At 39.1% G+C, this 17,974-nt stretch overlaps 1 protein-coding gene across 1 annotated transcript; it reads right to left on the bottom strand.

Annotated features, from left to right (window-relative positions):
- Positions 1-14,396: 14,396 nt before the first annotated feature.
- On the bottom strand, positions 14,397-16,105 carry LOC103940582 (probable membrane-associated kinase regulator 2). The gene is made up of 2 exons (XM_018645834.2): positions 14,700-16,105; positions 14,397-14,583 (listed from the first exon to the last, which is right to left on the bottom strand). The coding sequence occupies exons 1-2, from the start codon at positions 15,943-15,945 to the stop codon at positions 14,519-14,521; spliced, it is 1,311 nt and encodes a 436-aa protein (XP_018501350.2). The 5' UTR covers positions 15,946-16,105; the 3' UTR covers positions 14,397-14,518.
- Between the last annotated feature and the right edge of the window lie 1,869 nt (positions 16,106-17,974).

Raw genomic sequence — 17,974 nt, forward strand, 5'->3', positions numbered from 1 at the left:
TCTTCTCTCCCCCATTGGTCACCTTCCTCCCTCCTTTCCTCCTTTTCTCTTCATTCCTTTTCATCACAGTCGTCCATCTTTCATTCTCTTTTCTTTTCTTCCATCTCAGCCACACACGTGGCACCATCTGATTATTCCAAAAAATTTGGAGCATTCTAGTGAGGGCCAAATTTACAATAATACCCCTAACTTTAGACGTTAATAACTCCTTCCTTATAACTCCAAATCGCGAATGGTTTGTGCCTACACGTCCGTGAGGCCGAGATCTATCCAAATATGTCAAGAAACACGACAAAATATACGAGATTCACATATGTCCTCGAAAATTACGCTTTGCCCCTAGGGTAGTTTCGTAATTCCACGTATTAAAATTATAAAAACCATAATTTTTAGGGACGGGCTGTTACATAAAGTGTTTCGTGCAATCTTTGGTTAATATCCAATGAAAGTTAACACTAGTCAAATTAACCATACGACAGAAAGTGACTACAGATGTGCAAAGTCAGACCTTAGAATAATGGGTGAGACCAAAAAAGTTGTACTAACTTACAAATGTGCACGAGTCACTACCTGAAAATTGGGAAAACCATCAAACATTATTGTAAATTTGTACAAGGAAAAAATTCAAAGAACGTCAGCTACAAACAATTTTACTCAAAGGATGGGACAATAATTATACTACGTCAGATTGAAGTTCATTTGTGTTGTAAGGTCACCTTGGTTTAAAAGGCTTGTTGCGTAAAACTCTCTCCCACTCTCTCTTAGAAAACCACCCTAAACTTTTTCCTTTTCCAGCCGCTAACCTCTCCTTTTGGTTGGGGTTGGTGGCAACCAAAATATTTCAGCATGCTTTTCTCTTTCCCCAGGCCTTTCTTTTTTTTTTTCTCTTTATTTTGGCTTTTACTTTCGGCTGCCGCTTCTCAAAACGTATGTCTGAGTGCCTTCTGAACTTTGTCTCAGTTAGCTCTGAGCTTGTCTTAGATCTAGAATTTATGCCTTCTACCGATCACCAAAATCTGTTCTTCACCGCGAGTCCTCACAAACCTACGCCTGCTATTCAGCTCATCAGGTGCCTCCTCGAAGATTCTCCGACAGGACATTTTGGTGGTTGGTAGCTTTTAAAGTGCAATTAGCATTATTTGGTAGGATTATGAGAGTACTCACAGCGTGGGTGGCTTGTCTACCTCCATTTTTCATTCATTTATTTCGTTGGTCCTTCTTCTAGGTGCAACTTTGTGATGATGGTGAGACTGACTTGGTGGTGGTAGCTGCTTCCCTTTTATAGTTTTAGAGTTTTTTTTGTTTATGTGTTGTTGTGGGTTGCCTTGCCTCTTACGTGCCTATTTCATTGTAATTTGTTTATGTGGAATTGAGTTTTTGCTTGGTTGTGGACTCACTTTTTGAGGTGTCCTTCCCTTGTGCTAGCTGACTCTGTTAATAAAATCTACACAACAACAAAAGCTTGTTACATAGGCTAAGTGTAATCGCGTTACCTGCAAAAGTGGCATTAGTTCTCATCAATAGTTTTTCTTGTTTTTTCTTTTTAATTTCACTACAGTTCGTGTGTGTTATAGCAATAAGTACATATCCTATCTACGTGGATAGGTTATTTGTGTCTTAGTGTGTGCTAGAATGTGAGTATAATAGTGAGAGTTAGAAACCGATCATAATATTTCAAACTGATATGAAAAGGTTTTGTTGAAGACTTTAAAGTTGTCCTAATCAAATTAGGATTGAATCTTTAATTAAATTCTTATTCTAAGCACTGGTAATTTGATTGGAATTGTGTGTTAGTTTTCTACACTGATTTGAATAGGAAAATCACTAGGATTGTTTCAACATAAATAGTGGTCACTGCTCTCACAAAACTTAGACCTAGTAAGTTGAACATATCATTTTTGTAAGAGATGAGAGACTTACTATTGAAGATGAATATGATCGACTTTATCTTCTTCTATTTTGAAAGGTCAGACTATTCTTACGCTGCTAAAATTCATGCATGTGAGTAACTAGCTAGCTAGAAAGGTTATGTACGGTAGTAGAAGTACTTCTTGGGACTTTTACTTGCAAAGTTGCAATCACTAATCAAGCAAGAAGATTGATATCTTGTATCTTCATAGAGAGACAGATTTATATGAAACGGGTTCACTGCTACTTGCTGTCTTGTATTTAATAATACATTATCAAGTGTAAATTTTTATCTACATAGCTATGTATTATTAGATTGAGCCGCGATGTAATGGTGACATGTTCCTTGTAAGTTGCTAAGTATTATCTAATGGATATAGTATTTCGCTGCAGTTTGTTTGCATTCATCTTCAACTAAGCAAATGACTAAATTTTGCATTAGTTATATTTGCTGACATGTCAAATTTAAAACGAATGAGGATCCTCAAATCATGTCCATTCATCGTACATTGTGCGACCATAAATCATTTTAAAAACTTTTATTTTAAATTAAATATGAATAGTACCTGACGAAAACTGGTCACACGATATACGATGAACCGACACGATTTGAGGATCCCCATGATCCCTTATAATGAGGGTCTGGAGAGGATCCTCTGCAGATTTTAAACATGAAATTTAAATTTGAAAGCTTATGTGGCATTGTGACCTTTTATGAATTTTGTTCTTCACCCGATATGTCAAAATTAAACTATTATTTATTATATTATTTACTTTTTATAATTATTTTTAAAATAATTAATAATAATGAAAATGTTGCGGTCCTATCGGATTAGGAATGTGATTGTGTAAATCCTAGTATATCTAGGAGTATCTAGTTTATTCCTATTAGGAATTGATTACCTATTAAGAGATGTAATTCTAAAAGGGTAAGGATTCTACTTATCCTACTACTATAAATAAAGGCATAAGGGAGTGATACAACACACACCTTAGAATTAAATCTCTCCCTTTCTCTCTTGTTACCGCCAACCCTTCTCCCTCTCTGTCCTTTATACAGTTTAGTCAAATAGACCTACAATACGTTATCAGCATGCTCTTGCCAGAAACTAAGGAACTGATGAATCATATAAGGAGGCTATCTTCTATAAGTTCAAAGGCTTTCAATCGTTTTCTGCCAATCAGGTTCTTCTTAAATAGATTAAGATGTTTGAAAAAACCTTGATGCATGAAAACATTCCCGATGATGCGTGAACCCCATATATTTATATTTTCCTTCCAATTATACATATCATATATATGTTCATATATTTTGTCAATATATATAATTGTTCATGTATTACGCATATATGCTATATGGAATTGTGAGTCAAAGAATTGAAATTAATTTAGAAGCAATTCGGGTTTTTAACCCTTCAAATTTGAAAAAAAAAAAATCTAGGATTTTTACGACACCATGCTGGCCTAAAGCCCAGCCGTGTGGCGACATACCTTGGGACAGCATCTTTGATGCCTTAGACCTTACACGCAGCCCTCTGGCTTGCTGCTTCTCTCAGAATTCAACTAGGCATCGGCCTGGGTTGGCTACCACACGAGCCTGAAGCCTAAGTCCAAACCTGACCCAAATCGCATGCTAAAATCATGCTAGGTCTATCCCTGACACAGGCCTGAAGCCCTAGCCCGTCTACAGTAGCCTTCCTGGCTTGCTAGACCTGTTCCTAATCTCGGCCCACGCCAGTAGCTTTGTTGCTGGGCTTAGCCTTAGCCAAGGCCCATGCCATCAGCCAGCCTATGCGGCTAGGCTTGTCTTTGCAGCCCAAGTCTCGAAACCCAGCTGCGGTTGGGGTTTTCTTACACACCCGCAAGCCTTTGGGCCACCCCCGAGTGTCTGACCCTGCCCAGCAAGCCAACCTTCACGGCTGGGCTTACCTAGATTAGCTCGTGGCCTGCAACCATGATTTGGATTGCTTCTAGTAGCCACCCAAGCCCATCAAACCCAATAGGGCCTTGCCCTACTCATGACACCTATGGCCACCATGTTTGGGCTATGGTTTTTTGAATCCAATGCTAATTTTTTGCATTTTAAATAATGTTAACCCAAATGTTATAATTATTTTTGCTACTACGATCGAACCTGAATGGTATCAATCTGTTGAATTAATTAAAGTGACCAGCAGTCCACTAATCTTACAATTAATCCAAAATTATTGGTCTGAAGCTCACTTTTTGGTAATTAATGATTCAATAAATTATTTCGTCTCTTTGAACCGTTGCCTATCTTTTGTAGTCTCAAAGCACTCACACTTGGGTTCCTGAAGCAATCCACAAATCTACTACACTTGATTGCATATTGTATTTTGTGTTATTGCATGTACCCCTATATATGAACTAAACGTTCATAAACTAAATCAAACCTGTAGTTTCAAATTTAGTGCCTTTGAAACCCGAAGTTTCATTCAAAACTTACCACATGAAATATGTAGCTTTCATGCATAAATTAAACCAGTTGTCTATAGAACCCGAATGTTCTACAATGTATGTCTATAGCTTTCCATATGACTAACCACGTTTTGTGTGTACCTTCTGTTTAGGGACATGTTGAACTTGAACAAGCTTGATTTCACCACTCAGGAAGTCTCGGGAAGAAACTACCTAAAGTGGGTTCAAGACGTGAAACTCTATCTTGCTGCAAAGAGTCTTAGAGCTACCATCGAGGAACCAACCGACAATGCATCCATTGACTAAGCTCAGAAAGCTACTGCTATGATCTTCATCTGAAGACACATTCATGATACATTGCAGACCGAGTACCTTGCAGAGGAGGATCCCCGTACCCTCTGGCGAGCACTGTGGATCGCTTTGATCACCATAAAGACGTCTTTTTGCATGAAGCAAGACACGACTGGCAACATTTACAATTCAAAGACTTTAAGTCTGTGAATGAATACAACTCTGAAGTTTGTAGAATCCGATCATTGCTTAAGTTTTGTAACAAAGACTTAACCGAATAGGATCTCTTGGAGAAGACCTATTTGACCTTCAACGCCACCAATATTGTCCTTCAACAACAATATAGGGCATAGAAGTTCACCAAATTTTCGGATTTGATATATGTTCTACTTCTCGCTAAAAAGCAGAACCAGCTTTTGATGAAGAATCATCAAGACCTACTGGTTCGAACGATGCGCCTAAAGCAGACGTGACAAATTCTAGCAGCCATAATCGATGGAGATCCCATCGTGGCTCTGGGAATGGGCGACAAGCCCCACCACGGGCCCAAGGTCCACCGAACATAGGCCTATCCAAGGGAGGAAATTTGACCTAGAAGCGCTAACCTCTTCCCCTGAAGGCCCCAAACTTCAAGAATAAGGGAAAAGCTACCATTCAATCAGATTCCACTGAATTGGACATATGTTACCGTTGTGGATCAAAAGATCATTGCCCACACATATGTTGAGCTACCCCCGAGGCTATTGCCAAGTATCATTCACGTTGTGAGTCCAACTTTGCACATGTAGCAATCCCTGAAGTTGCTATTACATCTCTGGGGGTTTCAGATTTTCAGGAGGCATCTGCTTCTACGGAAGAATAAATTTTAGACATCTTTTTAGGGTGTTTAACGCTAGGAGTGGCCAAAACCACCCCGCCCCCCCCCCCCTAATTTCTAGGTTTATGGTTTAATTTTGAACAATTTTTCTAAGTTTTTGGAATTATTTGTTTTGTTTTGAACTTTGAATATTATTTCTCAAATTGATTAATTGAATGAATGGAATTATATTTATGCATGTGACCGATTCAATTAATTTATTTCTAGGTATGATTAGTGGGGAAGTTAGTTGTCTAGCTAATAGTGCAACTACGCACACCATATTGCGTGAGAAATACTATTTTACTAACTTAATACATAAGAATGCACCTCTGACATCCCTCTCAGGTCCATCCAACCTGATAGAAGGATATAGAAAAGCTCGTATAATGTTGTCCAATGGTACTGAATTAACCATTAAAAAGGCACTCTATTCTCCCCATTCCGGAATAACGTTGTTGAATTTTAGAGATAATCAAGATAATCAATATCATGTTGAAACCACTGAAGAGAATGGCTCTGAATTTCTTTGTATCACTTCTTACGAATATGGCCAAAAGCATATTCACGAGAAATTGGAACATTTCCCAAGTGGGTTGTACATAACAACCATTCGAGCCGTCGAGACACACCATGTGGCCGGCCCTAGTGTTGGGTTCCAAGACACTTTGCTACTTTGGCATGATTGAATGGGACACCCCATAAGAGATATGATGCGCCGTATACTCAAAGCATCTCATGGGCATCACTTGAAATCTTATCCTGGCCATCTGCTTTGCAAAGCATGTTTGTTGGTGAAGTTGAACATTCAACCTTCCATTACAAAGATTATTCACGACCCCCTTAAGTTTCTTTAGATGGTTCAAGGGGATATTTATGGACCTATCTAACCAATGTGCGAACCATTTAGATACTTTATGGTGTTGGTTAATGCATCAACACGATGGTCACATATTTGCTTATTGTCCACATGCAATGCTACATTTGCGAAACTGATAGGATTAAAAGCACACCACAAAGTAGCACACAAATGTCCTATTGATTTTCCTTATTAACACTAATATTTGTCAATTGTAGCATATGAAAATAAGGGTCTTTCCCACAGAAGATTGTTTTATCTAACTACTTAAAATGTCACAAAAACTGGGCTGTTGTCCCTACTGGCCAGCCACCAAAAAATAAATATTAGACCGACTTACACTTATCTAAAGTCTACGAAATTTTATATGCAGATACTAGACACACAGAGCTACACTCATACCAATTTTTGGAATTTTTGGAGTTGATTTGCTATTTAAATTAAATCGAACAAAAACAGGACAAAGACAGATTTTAAGTAGTTCGTAAATTAAGAAAAACGAGTTAGGGGAATTGGTATCCACCACGAAATAATCATGCAAAAATGTTATGTTTCATTCAAATTCCTTTCATTTTCGGATGAAGATGCTCAAGTTGGCTCAATGTTAGAACTCAACCTATTACTCTTTCTTATGTAGTATGTTAAGAGAATGGCGTTTTCAACTTAACTTAGTCCCTAACATGCAATCTAGAATTGTGTGTTCATAAATTTAACAAGTAAAAATCATTAAGAACGAAAAGAATTTGAGTCATCACAAGGCATCGTAAGTACTAATGTTGTCTTACTTATCCTAGAAATTGGTTCACATGTTAATCGCAATTAACAAGTACTACTCTAGAACATATGTAGGTCCTCATTTGATAAGGGCAGGCACACACATATTCATAGCATTAGAATCCTAGATATGCTTACTAAGTATGCATCCGAAGAAAAAACATAAAGAATTCGTCAATGAGACAAGTAGTGAACCAATTTTCATCCATTATAAAAGTAATTCAAACGAAATGTCACAATAAACTTGCAATTATATTCGGGGCTTCAAACAGCCCCTAACTACTAAAAATTTAATTACACAATCCTTAAGTTAAAACATAAGATAGACATGAGTTTGAGAAAATAGAACCGAAAGAAATCAACTAAGGCTCTCCTCTTTCCTTCCTTCCCCAATGCTACTTTTAAACCAATTCTTGCTACATCATTTTCTTCTCCTTAACTCACCCACTAATAGCCATTTAGTGATGACAATAAGTGAGAGGAAATGTAAAACAATTGTAACTCCTTGGGTAGCCTTTGTGTCAATTACTCCCTCTTAATCCTCATCTTTAATTCCATTTCCTCTGATATTTGAATAGGTGTCAGTTGGTTTGTACTTGATTGCATCAGTTTTGGCTACTAGATTTATTAGATTTATTGCTTTCAATGCTTTCTTGTCAGTTACAAACTGCTCAGCATCTTGGGAACCTTTCAGTGTCAAAACAGTCATAACTTCTTCTAGAAAAATGATATTAACAATCTGCAAAATGCTCCAGAAAATAGACATCCGTAGCTTTCCAAGCATATAAGGCTCATTCTCTAATTCATTCTGAGATGTCCGGCACTTGCTTCCAAAATCAGCTGACCTGCATAGGCAGTTTTGACGAATTTGTTACTTAAAATTCCACTTGTGTTATTTTTCTTTTCTTTACTTGACAAATCCTACAAAACACAAAAACAAAGTAAATAACTCAAAAATATAAGGAACTAACTAAGAAAAGATGGGTGAATTTGATATAAAATATATATAAATATAAGCTTATCAGAAAATCCTAGCACAAATTATTAAGCTTAGGGCTCACCACCCTAATTATCCGATCAAGTCGATTCGATCGGATAATGTTGAAAAGTTTACTTCACAGACCTTTGACGATTATTGCATGTCTGTTGGGATTGAAGTTGAACATCCTGTACCCCATGATCACACCCAAAACACCCTGGCAAAAGCTTTCATAAAGCGCCTTCAAACAATAGGGCTATGCAATATTGCACACAGTTATGTTGGTCCGCCTGAGGCCCATCAATACCCAACCTCATTCACTGTTACAGTTGGTTACTGGATACGAGCCTGACGTCTGTCATTTACGTGTGTTTGGGTGCGCAATCTATGTGCCAATTGTGCCGCCACTACGTACCACAATAGGTCCTCACAGAAAAATGAGAATTTATGTCGGTTATGATTCGCCATCGATTATACGCTACTTAGAGCCCTTGATAAGAGATCTCTTGACCGCACATACGGATTGTCACTTTGATAAGACTGTCTTCCCATCGTTAGGGGGAAATAAGATCACTAATGTTCCTGTAGAACGTTGCGAATTATCGTGGATTACTCCCACTAGATCCCCGCACACCTCTGTTTGAAACTGAAGTGCAACGTATTCTAGATCTTCAAAGCATTGCCCAGCTACAAAGATGACGAGATCACATATACCCCTTGCAAATGCACCTGCCAAGATAGACGTACCGAATGTACGCCGTAATAACACCGTGGAAGGCCGAATCGTCCCCGAGGGTAGGGTGAGTATACCTCCCACATGGTAAGGTACATTGGTAGCTAGCTAATCACCTGCTCCTACCTTGAAGCGTGGCAGGCCTTCTAGTTCAAAGGATTCGCAACCTCGGAAGAGGAAAACGACACAAACTAGTAACCCTAGTCTAAATCCGACCATTGCTTACTCATCTATTCCAACGCATGAGGTTATTATAGATTATGATGATATTTTATATGAAAAGCTAGTTTGGTATTGATGTGCTTTTAAAAAAAGTTGTTTCTGTTGTGCTATGAGAATAAGCAGTTGTGAAATAAAGCAGCAGAATGTTTGGTAAACTTTTTTTGTAAAAGTGTTTTTGGAAAAAAAAAAAAAAAAAAAAAAAAAAGCAGTATGATAGTGTTTGGTAAGCTTCTATGTAAAATAGTTGTGACTATGTGAAATGACCAAAAAGGGTATAATACTATATTATTATTATGATATTTTATTTAATATTATTATTTTTATGTGAGGATTTTGTGTGGCCGTGAGGCCTACACCACATTTCCCTTATCCCTGTGTCATATTTTCCCTCTACATTCTTGAACTCTCTCGAAAACTCTCAACTCTCTTTCTTTCTCTTTGCACTCTCTCCTCCACCGAGACAACCCCACACATAAACCTTCGATCTCAGACCATCTCACCTCAGCTCTCTCTCTCTGCACTCTCTCTTCCTCCTACTCAAAATCAACCGCCTGAGCTTGAGCTGAGTGAATGTATCAGTGAAATGAAGAAATGGGTTTTGGGAAATTAAGGTTCTTGATGGGTTTAGAGCTGCCATAGCTCGGTAAATGAAACGATGTCAGAGGCTGGGTCAGCTCCCACTCGATCCGGTTCCAGTAAACAGCATCATCAAGGACCTGGTCAGCGAGCTTCGCCCAGTCTTCGAAGTCGCGAGCGTGGAGATTTTTGGAGACCCACTTGAGGTAAGCTGAAGGGAAGGTGCCCAACATTTTGCCCTTGTATTTTTCGAAGTCGATGACTCTGTCTCTAGCAGGCAGCGGTGTTGAGGTCGATAGAGAATGTGGTTTGGGGGGTTTTGTGGGTTTGAAGGAGCAGGAGAGGCGGATGGGATGCAGAGAGGTGTAGGAGAATGGTGGGTTTGACGGAGGAGTGTGGAGGCGGAAAAGAGAGCTCAGGGTAGGATTTCCAGAAACTTTCATTAAAGGGTCACTGTTCACTCGTGTTTTAAAGGTTTGCGCAGAAGTTGAAAAGCCAGCTTTTCAAAGCTGCATTTTTCTACTTCTGTTTTTTGACTTTTTTTCACCCAAAACTGTGAAAAAAATCTGAAGCTGGAAGTTTACCAAACACAAAAATGACCCCCAGCTTTTTTTTTATACCAGTTTTTTTTTAAATCACCTCAACCCCAAACCATACCGAAGCATGCCGGGCTTCCGAGAATTGTGAGATTTTGGTCCATTACACAGTATTGGATGAGGTTTGGAATCGGAATGAGATGAATGTCGATGATGCATTCACGTATACTGTTGCTTCCAACATCATGCTTAGCAATGACATTGAACCACGCTCTGTTGATAAATATCGATGTAGAACGGATTGGTCAAACTAGAAACAAGCAATCTAGGTCGAACTCGATTCGCTCACAAAACGAAAGGTGTTTGGGCTTGTAACTCCTACTCCACCACATATGAAGCTTGTGGGCTACAAGTGGGTTTTTGTGAGGAAGCGTAATGAGAATAATGAAATAGTGAGATACAAAGCACGCCTCGTAGTGCAAGGTTTCTCCCAACACCTTGGGATTGATTACAAGAAGATGTATTCTCCCGTAATGGATGTCGTAACATTCCACTACCTTATCAATTTGGTAGTTTCTGAAAAAACTGAATATGCAGCTTATGGACGTGGTACGCGTATCTTTATTGGGATCTAGATACGAAAATTTACATGAAAGTTCCAGAAAGACTTCCATTGACTAGTTCAAATAGTTCTAGACCACGGAACACTTTCTCGATTAGATTGAGGAGGCACTCTATTGAATAAAACAATCGGGGCAGATGTGGTATAACTGTCTGAGTGAATATTTGAAAAGTCAAGGTTATAAGAACAACAAACTTTACCCATGCGTGTTCATTAAGAAGTCACATTCCAAATTTGTGATCGTTGCAGCTTATGTCGACGACATGAACCTCATTGGAACTCCCACAAAGCTTAAGGAAATTGCCACACACCTGAAATCGGAATTTGAGATGAAAGATCTTGGGAAAACTAGATATTATCTTGGCCTGGAGATCGAGCATTGTTCAGATGGAATCCTAGTACATCAATCGAACTACACCCAGAAGGTGTTGCGACGCTTTAATGAGGATAAAACGAAGCCTTCGAGTACTCCTATGGTCGTTCGGACTCTAAATGCTAAACAAGATCCCTTCCGTCCAAAGGAGGATGAGGAAGAAATTTTGGAGCCGAAAGTTCCATACCTAAGTGCAATTGGTGCTTTATTGCACTTGGCTCAATGCACCAGACCCGACATCTCCTTCACTGTTAATCTTTTGGGTAGATATAACAATGCTCCTACACGCAGACACTAGAATGGTGTTAAAGGCATTTTCCGTTACCTCAAGGGTACAACAAATATGGGCTTGCTCTACACCCATGAATCCTCGAGAGGAGTCGCCGCCCCCCTCGGTCCTCGGGTTAATTCACGCCTCGTTGGTTACACAGATGCTGGTTATCTGTTTGACCTACATAGGGCACGTTCTCAAACGGGTTATGTTTTTACCATTGGAGACACCACTATATCTTAGAAGTCTACCAAGCAAACGCTAGTTGCAACTTCTTCGAACCATACTGAGATTCTAGCCCTGCATAAAGCCTCACAAGAATGCTTTTCACTGAGAACAGTTATGGAACATATTTGAAGAACTAGTGGTCTTTCTTGCATTGTTGACCTTCCTATGATGATCTTTAAAGACAATGCAACATGTATCGAGCAATTAAAGAAGGGATACATCAAGGGAGACAACACCAAGCACATAGCACTGAAGTTCTTTTTTTCTCACCAACAACAACAGCATCAGAACATTGAAGTCAAGCAAATCTGTTCCCAGGACAACCTGGCCGACCTCTTCACGAAGTCACTGCCCAAGTCTACTTTTTAGAAGCTTGTCCAAGGAATCGGTATGCGTAAATTATCTGAGTTAAATCGCTTGTAACTCTCTTATTCGTAAGTTATGTCTAACTCAAGGGATGTATCCTAAAGCATATGTATTCTTTTTCCTACAATTAGGAGCAATTTTCCCACTGGGTTTTTGCTAACTAATAAGGTTTTAACGAGGCACCCATCCTGGAATGATCATACTCCGTTGAGTTCACTAATTTCATCATGTTTGATGTTTGTTTTAGACAGTATGCATACTTTTCACTTTTCTCCTTAGTCTATGAGTTTTCCCCATGCCTTGGGTTTTACCATAGCGAGGTTTTGTGAGTTTTACTACCAATGCATACTTACTTGTATTTGAGACTCGCGTTCACTCGTTATGTCGTTGACTTCATCAACAGTTCTACCTCATCTGCTAAAGATCTAATACGATGTTTTGTTTGAGTATTTATACACTCAAGGGGGAGTGTTACGGTCCTATCTGATTAGGATTGTGATTGTGTAAATTCTAGTATATCTAGGAGTATCTAGTTTATTCCTATTAGGAGTTGATTACCTATTAAGAGATGTAATCCTAAAAGGGTAAGGATTCTACCTATCCTACTACTATAAATAAAGATATAAAAGGGTGATACAACACACACCTCATAATTAAATCTCTCTCTTTCTCTTTTGTTGCCGCCAGCCCCTCTCCCTTTCTATCATTTATATAGTTTAGTCAAATAGACCTACAACAGAAAAGTGCTTATTCATAACTAAAAATAGATTAAAACCCTAGACGATAGTGTTGAGGTTTTTGAGCCACAAAGCTCTCTACCACCCATCATTCTCAGATCTTGTCTCCCTCACCTCTCTACCACCCATAATAAAAATGATAGTGTTGAGGTTTTGCAACCGCGGTGCTACTGTTACCGTTGCTGCTCTAGGTGTCAGTGGGCTGCCGCTGCTCCTGCACAAAGTAGAAGAATAAAGAACCTAAGGAAGAGAGTGATGACGATATAGGATTCCGCTTGTTTGATTAAGAGCTCCTCCTAGCAAGATGTAATCTAATCTTCCGTTGATGGTTTTTAGTACTTTGAGTTTTCTTTTTGGCTAATATGTAGTGGTAGTGGGCGAAATTGTCAAGACTCCTGGCTTTCTGAGGAACAAATCATGATTTTAAATAAAAAACAATAATTACAAATAGAGCTACTGTCAAATTTGACATCAACTCTTCTTGCTGCCATTTCAGGTCATGCCATATAAGAATTGGCATTTCGGTTGGAAAACAATTGCGTTGTTTTTTATTATTGTTATTGCTGATGTGGTCATTTTGACATAAAGAATCTGATATCTAGCCAAAAATGACAAAAAGGCTTCGCCTGAAAGCCAAGAGGTAAAAGCAGATAAAACAATTTAGGCAACACTTTTGTGCGTCCGACGACCATTTGCCAAAAGAAGACAAATTCAATCTTCATAGGTTATTTCAACAAATTACATATTTAGGGATGGGGATTCTCTTTGATCTTCTTCGTGATGATTTTAAATTACATATTTAAGGATGAGGATTCTCTTCACCCTCTTTGTGAGGATTTTAAGAAATAATTTATCTTAGCTATTCATTCACATTGTGTTGCCAATTTTTATTAATCATTATGCAATTAGAAATTATTTTAAATTTTTTATTTAAAAATGATCTCAAATGATATTTAACAAAAACTAATTACACAGTATAAATAAAAGTACCGATGAACTGATTCATAAGATTCTTACACAGAGAATACGAATAGAATCCTGCTGAATACCATCAACGTCAGCAGAACTTCACGGATTCCCATACGCCATTAGGACCAAAAAGTAATCCCATGATAAAATCATAAGCACTTAGATTAGGCTACAATATTTATTTATTTAATTTAATTTATTTTTTTTTTTGTGAAGAGATTAGGCTACAATATTATTTATTTATTTATTAATTATTTGGTAAAAATATTAACAGAATGACTTGGGCTTTGTGATTAATTATTACTAACCGAAAATTAAGCTAAAGCTCATAAAATTAGCAAAACACCAAATTACTAGTTTGTACAAACATTTCCTCCCACTTCTCAATTTTTCTGGCTTTTTCTAAAAGCAATTTGCAATAATTTACAAGAAAAACTTATCCACATAAAATTACTTTTTTTTTCCGGTTCCCCTTTTGGCCTCTTCGATTTGAGTATGATTAACCCAACAGTAATATTCACTTGGGATGTACTATCCACACATCCTATATTACTTTTCACACATCTTTATTAATTTCTGTTCGTTGATCTTCTTCAATTCAGTTGATCCAACAACCAAAAATTAAAAGGATGTATGAGAAGTAAAATAAGATATATGAATATGACATTCCTATTCACTTGACCCCTGCTCCAATTTTCCCGCCAAAAAAGCATGCGGGAAAAGATCCGGGCCGTTAAAGCCCACCTCCTTTGCCTTGATCCGACGACTTGCGTGACATCTCAACTTCCATTTTCTTCGTTCGAGGAATCGCTCACCGACCGAGATATCCGGTTAGTGTCCGAATCTAAACCAAAATAAATAAAGATGAAAATTTATAATTAAATTAAAATTGGAGAAAATTATTATAAATAATAGGAAATAAATGATAAATAAAAGAATGGAAATTAAAAGTAAAATTACCTCGGGAGGCATTGAAGGAACGCTTGCAATGCAGGATGGCGCTTTGGATTCCATCCTGCTGCTGAAGCAGCGAATCATCACTCCTCTGCGCGATTACGGCGGCCGATGGAGCCGCGGCTACGGCGGAGGAAGCGGACCGGCTCTTCCCCAAGTGCTTGCAGACCACTCTCAACCCTGCCGGAAAATTCCCATGCGTCTGACCACTCTTCGCATTGCTCGCCGTCACCGGCGGCGGCTCTGAAACTTCACTCTCCGACTGGGACTTCTCGGCCGGATTCGAAGCCAGCGCCGTCGAGCCGTTCAAGTTGAGCTGCCCGGACATTCTCAGCTTCTCACCGTACCTCTTTGAAACGCGAACGTAGAGAGGCTTCACCATTTTCAAGTACTTTTGCATTACCTCTTTGGGAAAGCGCTTTTCCTCAGAAGCCGATTCTTCAGAAGCGCTTATCGGCGGCGGCTTCCGCTGGGTCGTATGCGACTTATTAGTTGCAGAGATTCTGGAGCTGTTGTGTCTGGCAAACAAAGACACAATGGGAACCTCCTCAACCTTGAATTTCACCGTGAAAAGCTTCTCCTGCTGCTTGTGCTTTTGCGACGGTTCCTCTTGCGGTGGTTTTTCCTGGGGTTTTTGCGGCGGTTCTTTCGCCACCGCCGCAACAGATCCAGCCGCCGGCAGGTCCGTTTTCCCTGGTTTTTCCGACCCGTTTGAATTCGACTTCAATTTCTTCAATCCCAGCATGAAAACACGAAATTTGGTGGCCGATTTCAATAATGAGACGGCGAATTGGGGCTTGGAGTTAGATTCTTCAGATGGGTTGAACTCAATCGACAAGGGCTCGATGGGCACAAGCTTCCCTTTGAAGAACAAGTCGTCGGAGGGAGAGAGAGTCAGATTCGGCTCGACCGTTCTGTCCTGGGTCGACCCGGAAGGGACGGTGAAGTTAAACTCCTCGTCGTCGCCGCCGCCGCTGTCGTCTTCTTGCCGGACATCCTCGTTGCAGCCATCTTCTTGCCGAGCTTCCTCGTCGTGGTTTCGAGCAAACGCTTCGTCTTCGTCGGGGACGGCGAACTCTAAGTCGAAGAAAGGCCCGTCGTCGTTGTCGCTGTCACTGTCTTCGTCGTCGTTTTGGGCGACGGCGGTGAGGATTGTGGTCGTGGGTGAAGTGGTGGTGGTGGTGGTGCCCATGTTAGCAGAACCAACCGTGACACCGCCGCGCCAGTGCTTGAGGAAGCTGAAAGTTTCCATGGTTGGGAGAGCCAGTATACAAGGCAGAAGAAGTGGGTATACTGAGTAAAAAGGAGAGGAAAGAGGCAGGGTTTGCTTAGATGAATGGTTTTGCGGAGGGAGAAGAACCAGTACCGCTACTGAAAATGCAAATGACTGGGGTAGAGAAAGAGAGAGAGAGAGAGAGAGAGAAAGGAGGGGGGGAGGGGTAAAAAAAGCGGAGAGAGAGTGACTGGGGTAGATTTTTCATATAAAAATTTAATCGATATTTCACCATTAGACCTTGCATAATATTCACACTACTGAGTAGTATGTACCTAAACATGTTATTAACGCCTCTGATTAATCATAAAATCAACAAATTAAGTGAGTTATTGCAGCGATAAGCACCCACGTGCACTGTGGGTACGTAGCCTATATGTGTAAGCAGTGAATGCACTTAACATTTCATCTCTCACTCCTTACATTGCAACCTGTGAAGACAGTATGCTCGTGACTATATAACTACAACTAATTAGTGCTCATTTCAACTGTGATAGAACCCATATTGCGCATGATTAATTACCGATTTCTGAATTTTGGGTCAGATATAGCCGTGGCAAAAAGTGAAGTCACACTAAAAGAAAATGAATTGTTAGGAGCAGTCAATTAGGGACAGATTTAAAGAATCGCATCTATTAATGAGTTTTTAAAAAATCGCATCTATTGATATGGCCAAGCAAAAGGCAATGCTGTTTCCAATTTCAAGTTCATTTAAATTTCTGTGTTTCATTGGTCGTTTCGTGTCAATAATCTACAAGCATGTGTAAAATGCAAGATTCTAAAAGACCCTAAATGCTAGTCGGGTGCCAGGTTAGGGTCTAGCGCCTAGACGGTTAGGCGGGGCCTAGCGCTTGGACAGGACGGCCGCCTATGCAGACTAAACGAATTTAAGTAAATCTATTATATTTTGTGTAAATAAATATCTGTTTATACTTAAAATATATACAATTTCATCATAAACTACAAAATATAATGACATATATAGTATTGGAACATAATGAAAATATGGGGAACAAGCATAAAATGTATGTTCATTCAACTATTCAGCAAGTCTCTCGCAATTTATTGAAAAAATAAATAAAATACAAAATGAAAGTTATCTATTTCTATCTAAGTGATTCGCAACCTAAGCGGGTGCCTAGGCGGGTCTTGGCGAGCTATGCAGGTGCCTCAGCAGGTCTAGGCATTAATCGGAACGGTGATCAGCAGCCTAGTGCCTAGGCGGGGGCCTAAGCAGCATTAGGCCGAGATTTTTAGAACAATGGTAGAATGTAAGAGCATGTCATCGTATACAGCACAAAACATCACGATAAAGACAGTTTACTGTGCAGTTACTCTACAAACCCCATCACACTCTCCAAAACCCATCATTCTATACGTTGATATTACTTGACACCGATATCGTGCCCCTTTTTTCAGAATACAAAAGCACAGTGGCATGGTGAAGTTTCCATGAAGAGAGGAGTAAAAACACAAAGAATGCGAGAAAACAAACAGAGCAGGCTTCAATCCCTTTATTTACGCCTTTACCTTTGAACTTTGAGACTACACAAAGCTCTCTGGTCGAAAGCCTGCATGGGTCTTGAAAGTGAGTCCTTTATTACCCAAAAAAAAAAAAAAAAAAAAAAAAAAAAGCAAGTAGCAAAGTTAGACCTTTGACATTACTTCGACAAACTAGGGTATGAATACACTTCCACACAATTAAGAGCGTTTTAACTACATTTGGTAAAATAAACTTAAATATGGTCTGTGTTTGTAAAATACTTCTAAAAAATGAAACACTTTCAAATATTTTTTTCAAACAGTACTGAAGCATTGGAAATTAAACTTTGACATTGTTAATTAAATAATTTAAAGTTGGTTTGGGGTAGCTTAAATTTTTTTTAAAAATAGCTTCTAAAAAAAGTTTTGCCTTTAATGTGTTTGGTAAATGAAAAAAAATGTTTTTTTTTTTAAAAAAACTTATGGGTTCAAAACTGTGATAGCCCATCCCTAAAAAGTATGATTT

This window comes from the organism of the source record quoted next, unplaced genomic scaffold (genome assembly GCF_019419815.1).
Source record: "Pyrus x bretschneideri cultivar Hongxiangsu unplaced genomic scaffold, Pyrus_bretschneideri_v1 Contig42, whole genome shotgun sequence".
NCBI lineage: Eukaryota > Viridiplantae > Streptophyta > Magnoliopsida > Rosales > Rosaceae > Pyrus > Pyrus x bretschneideri.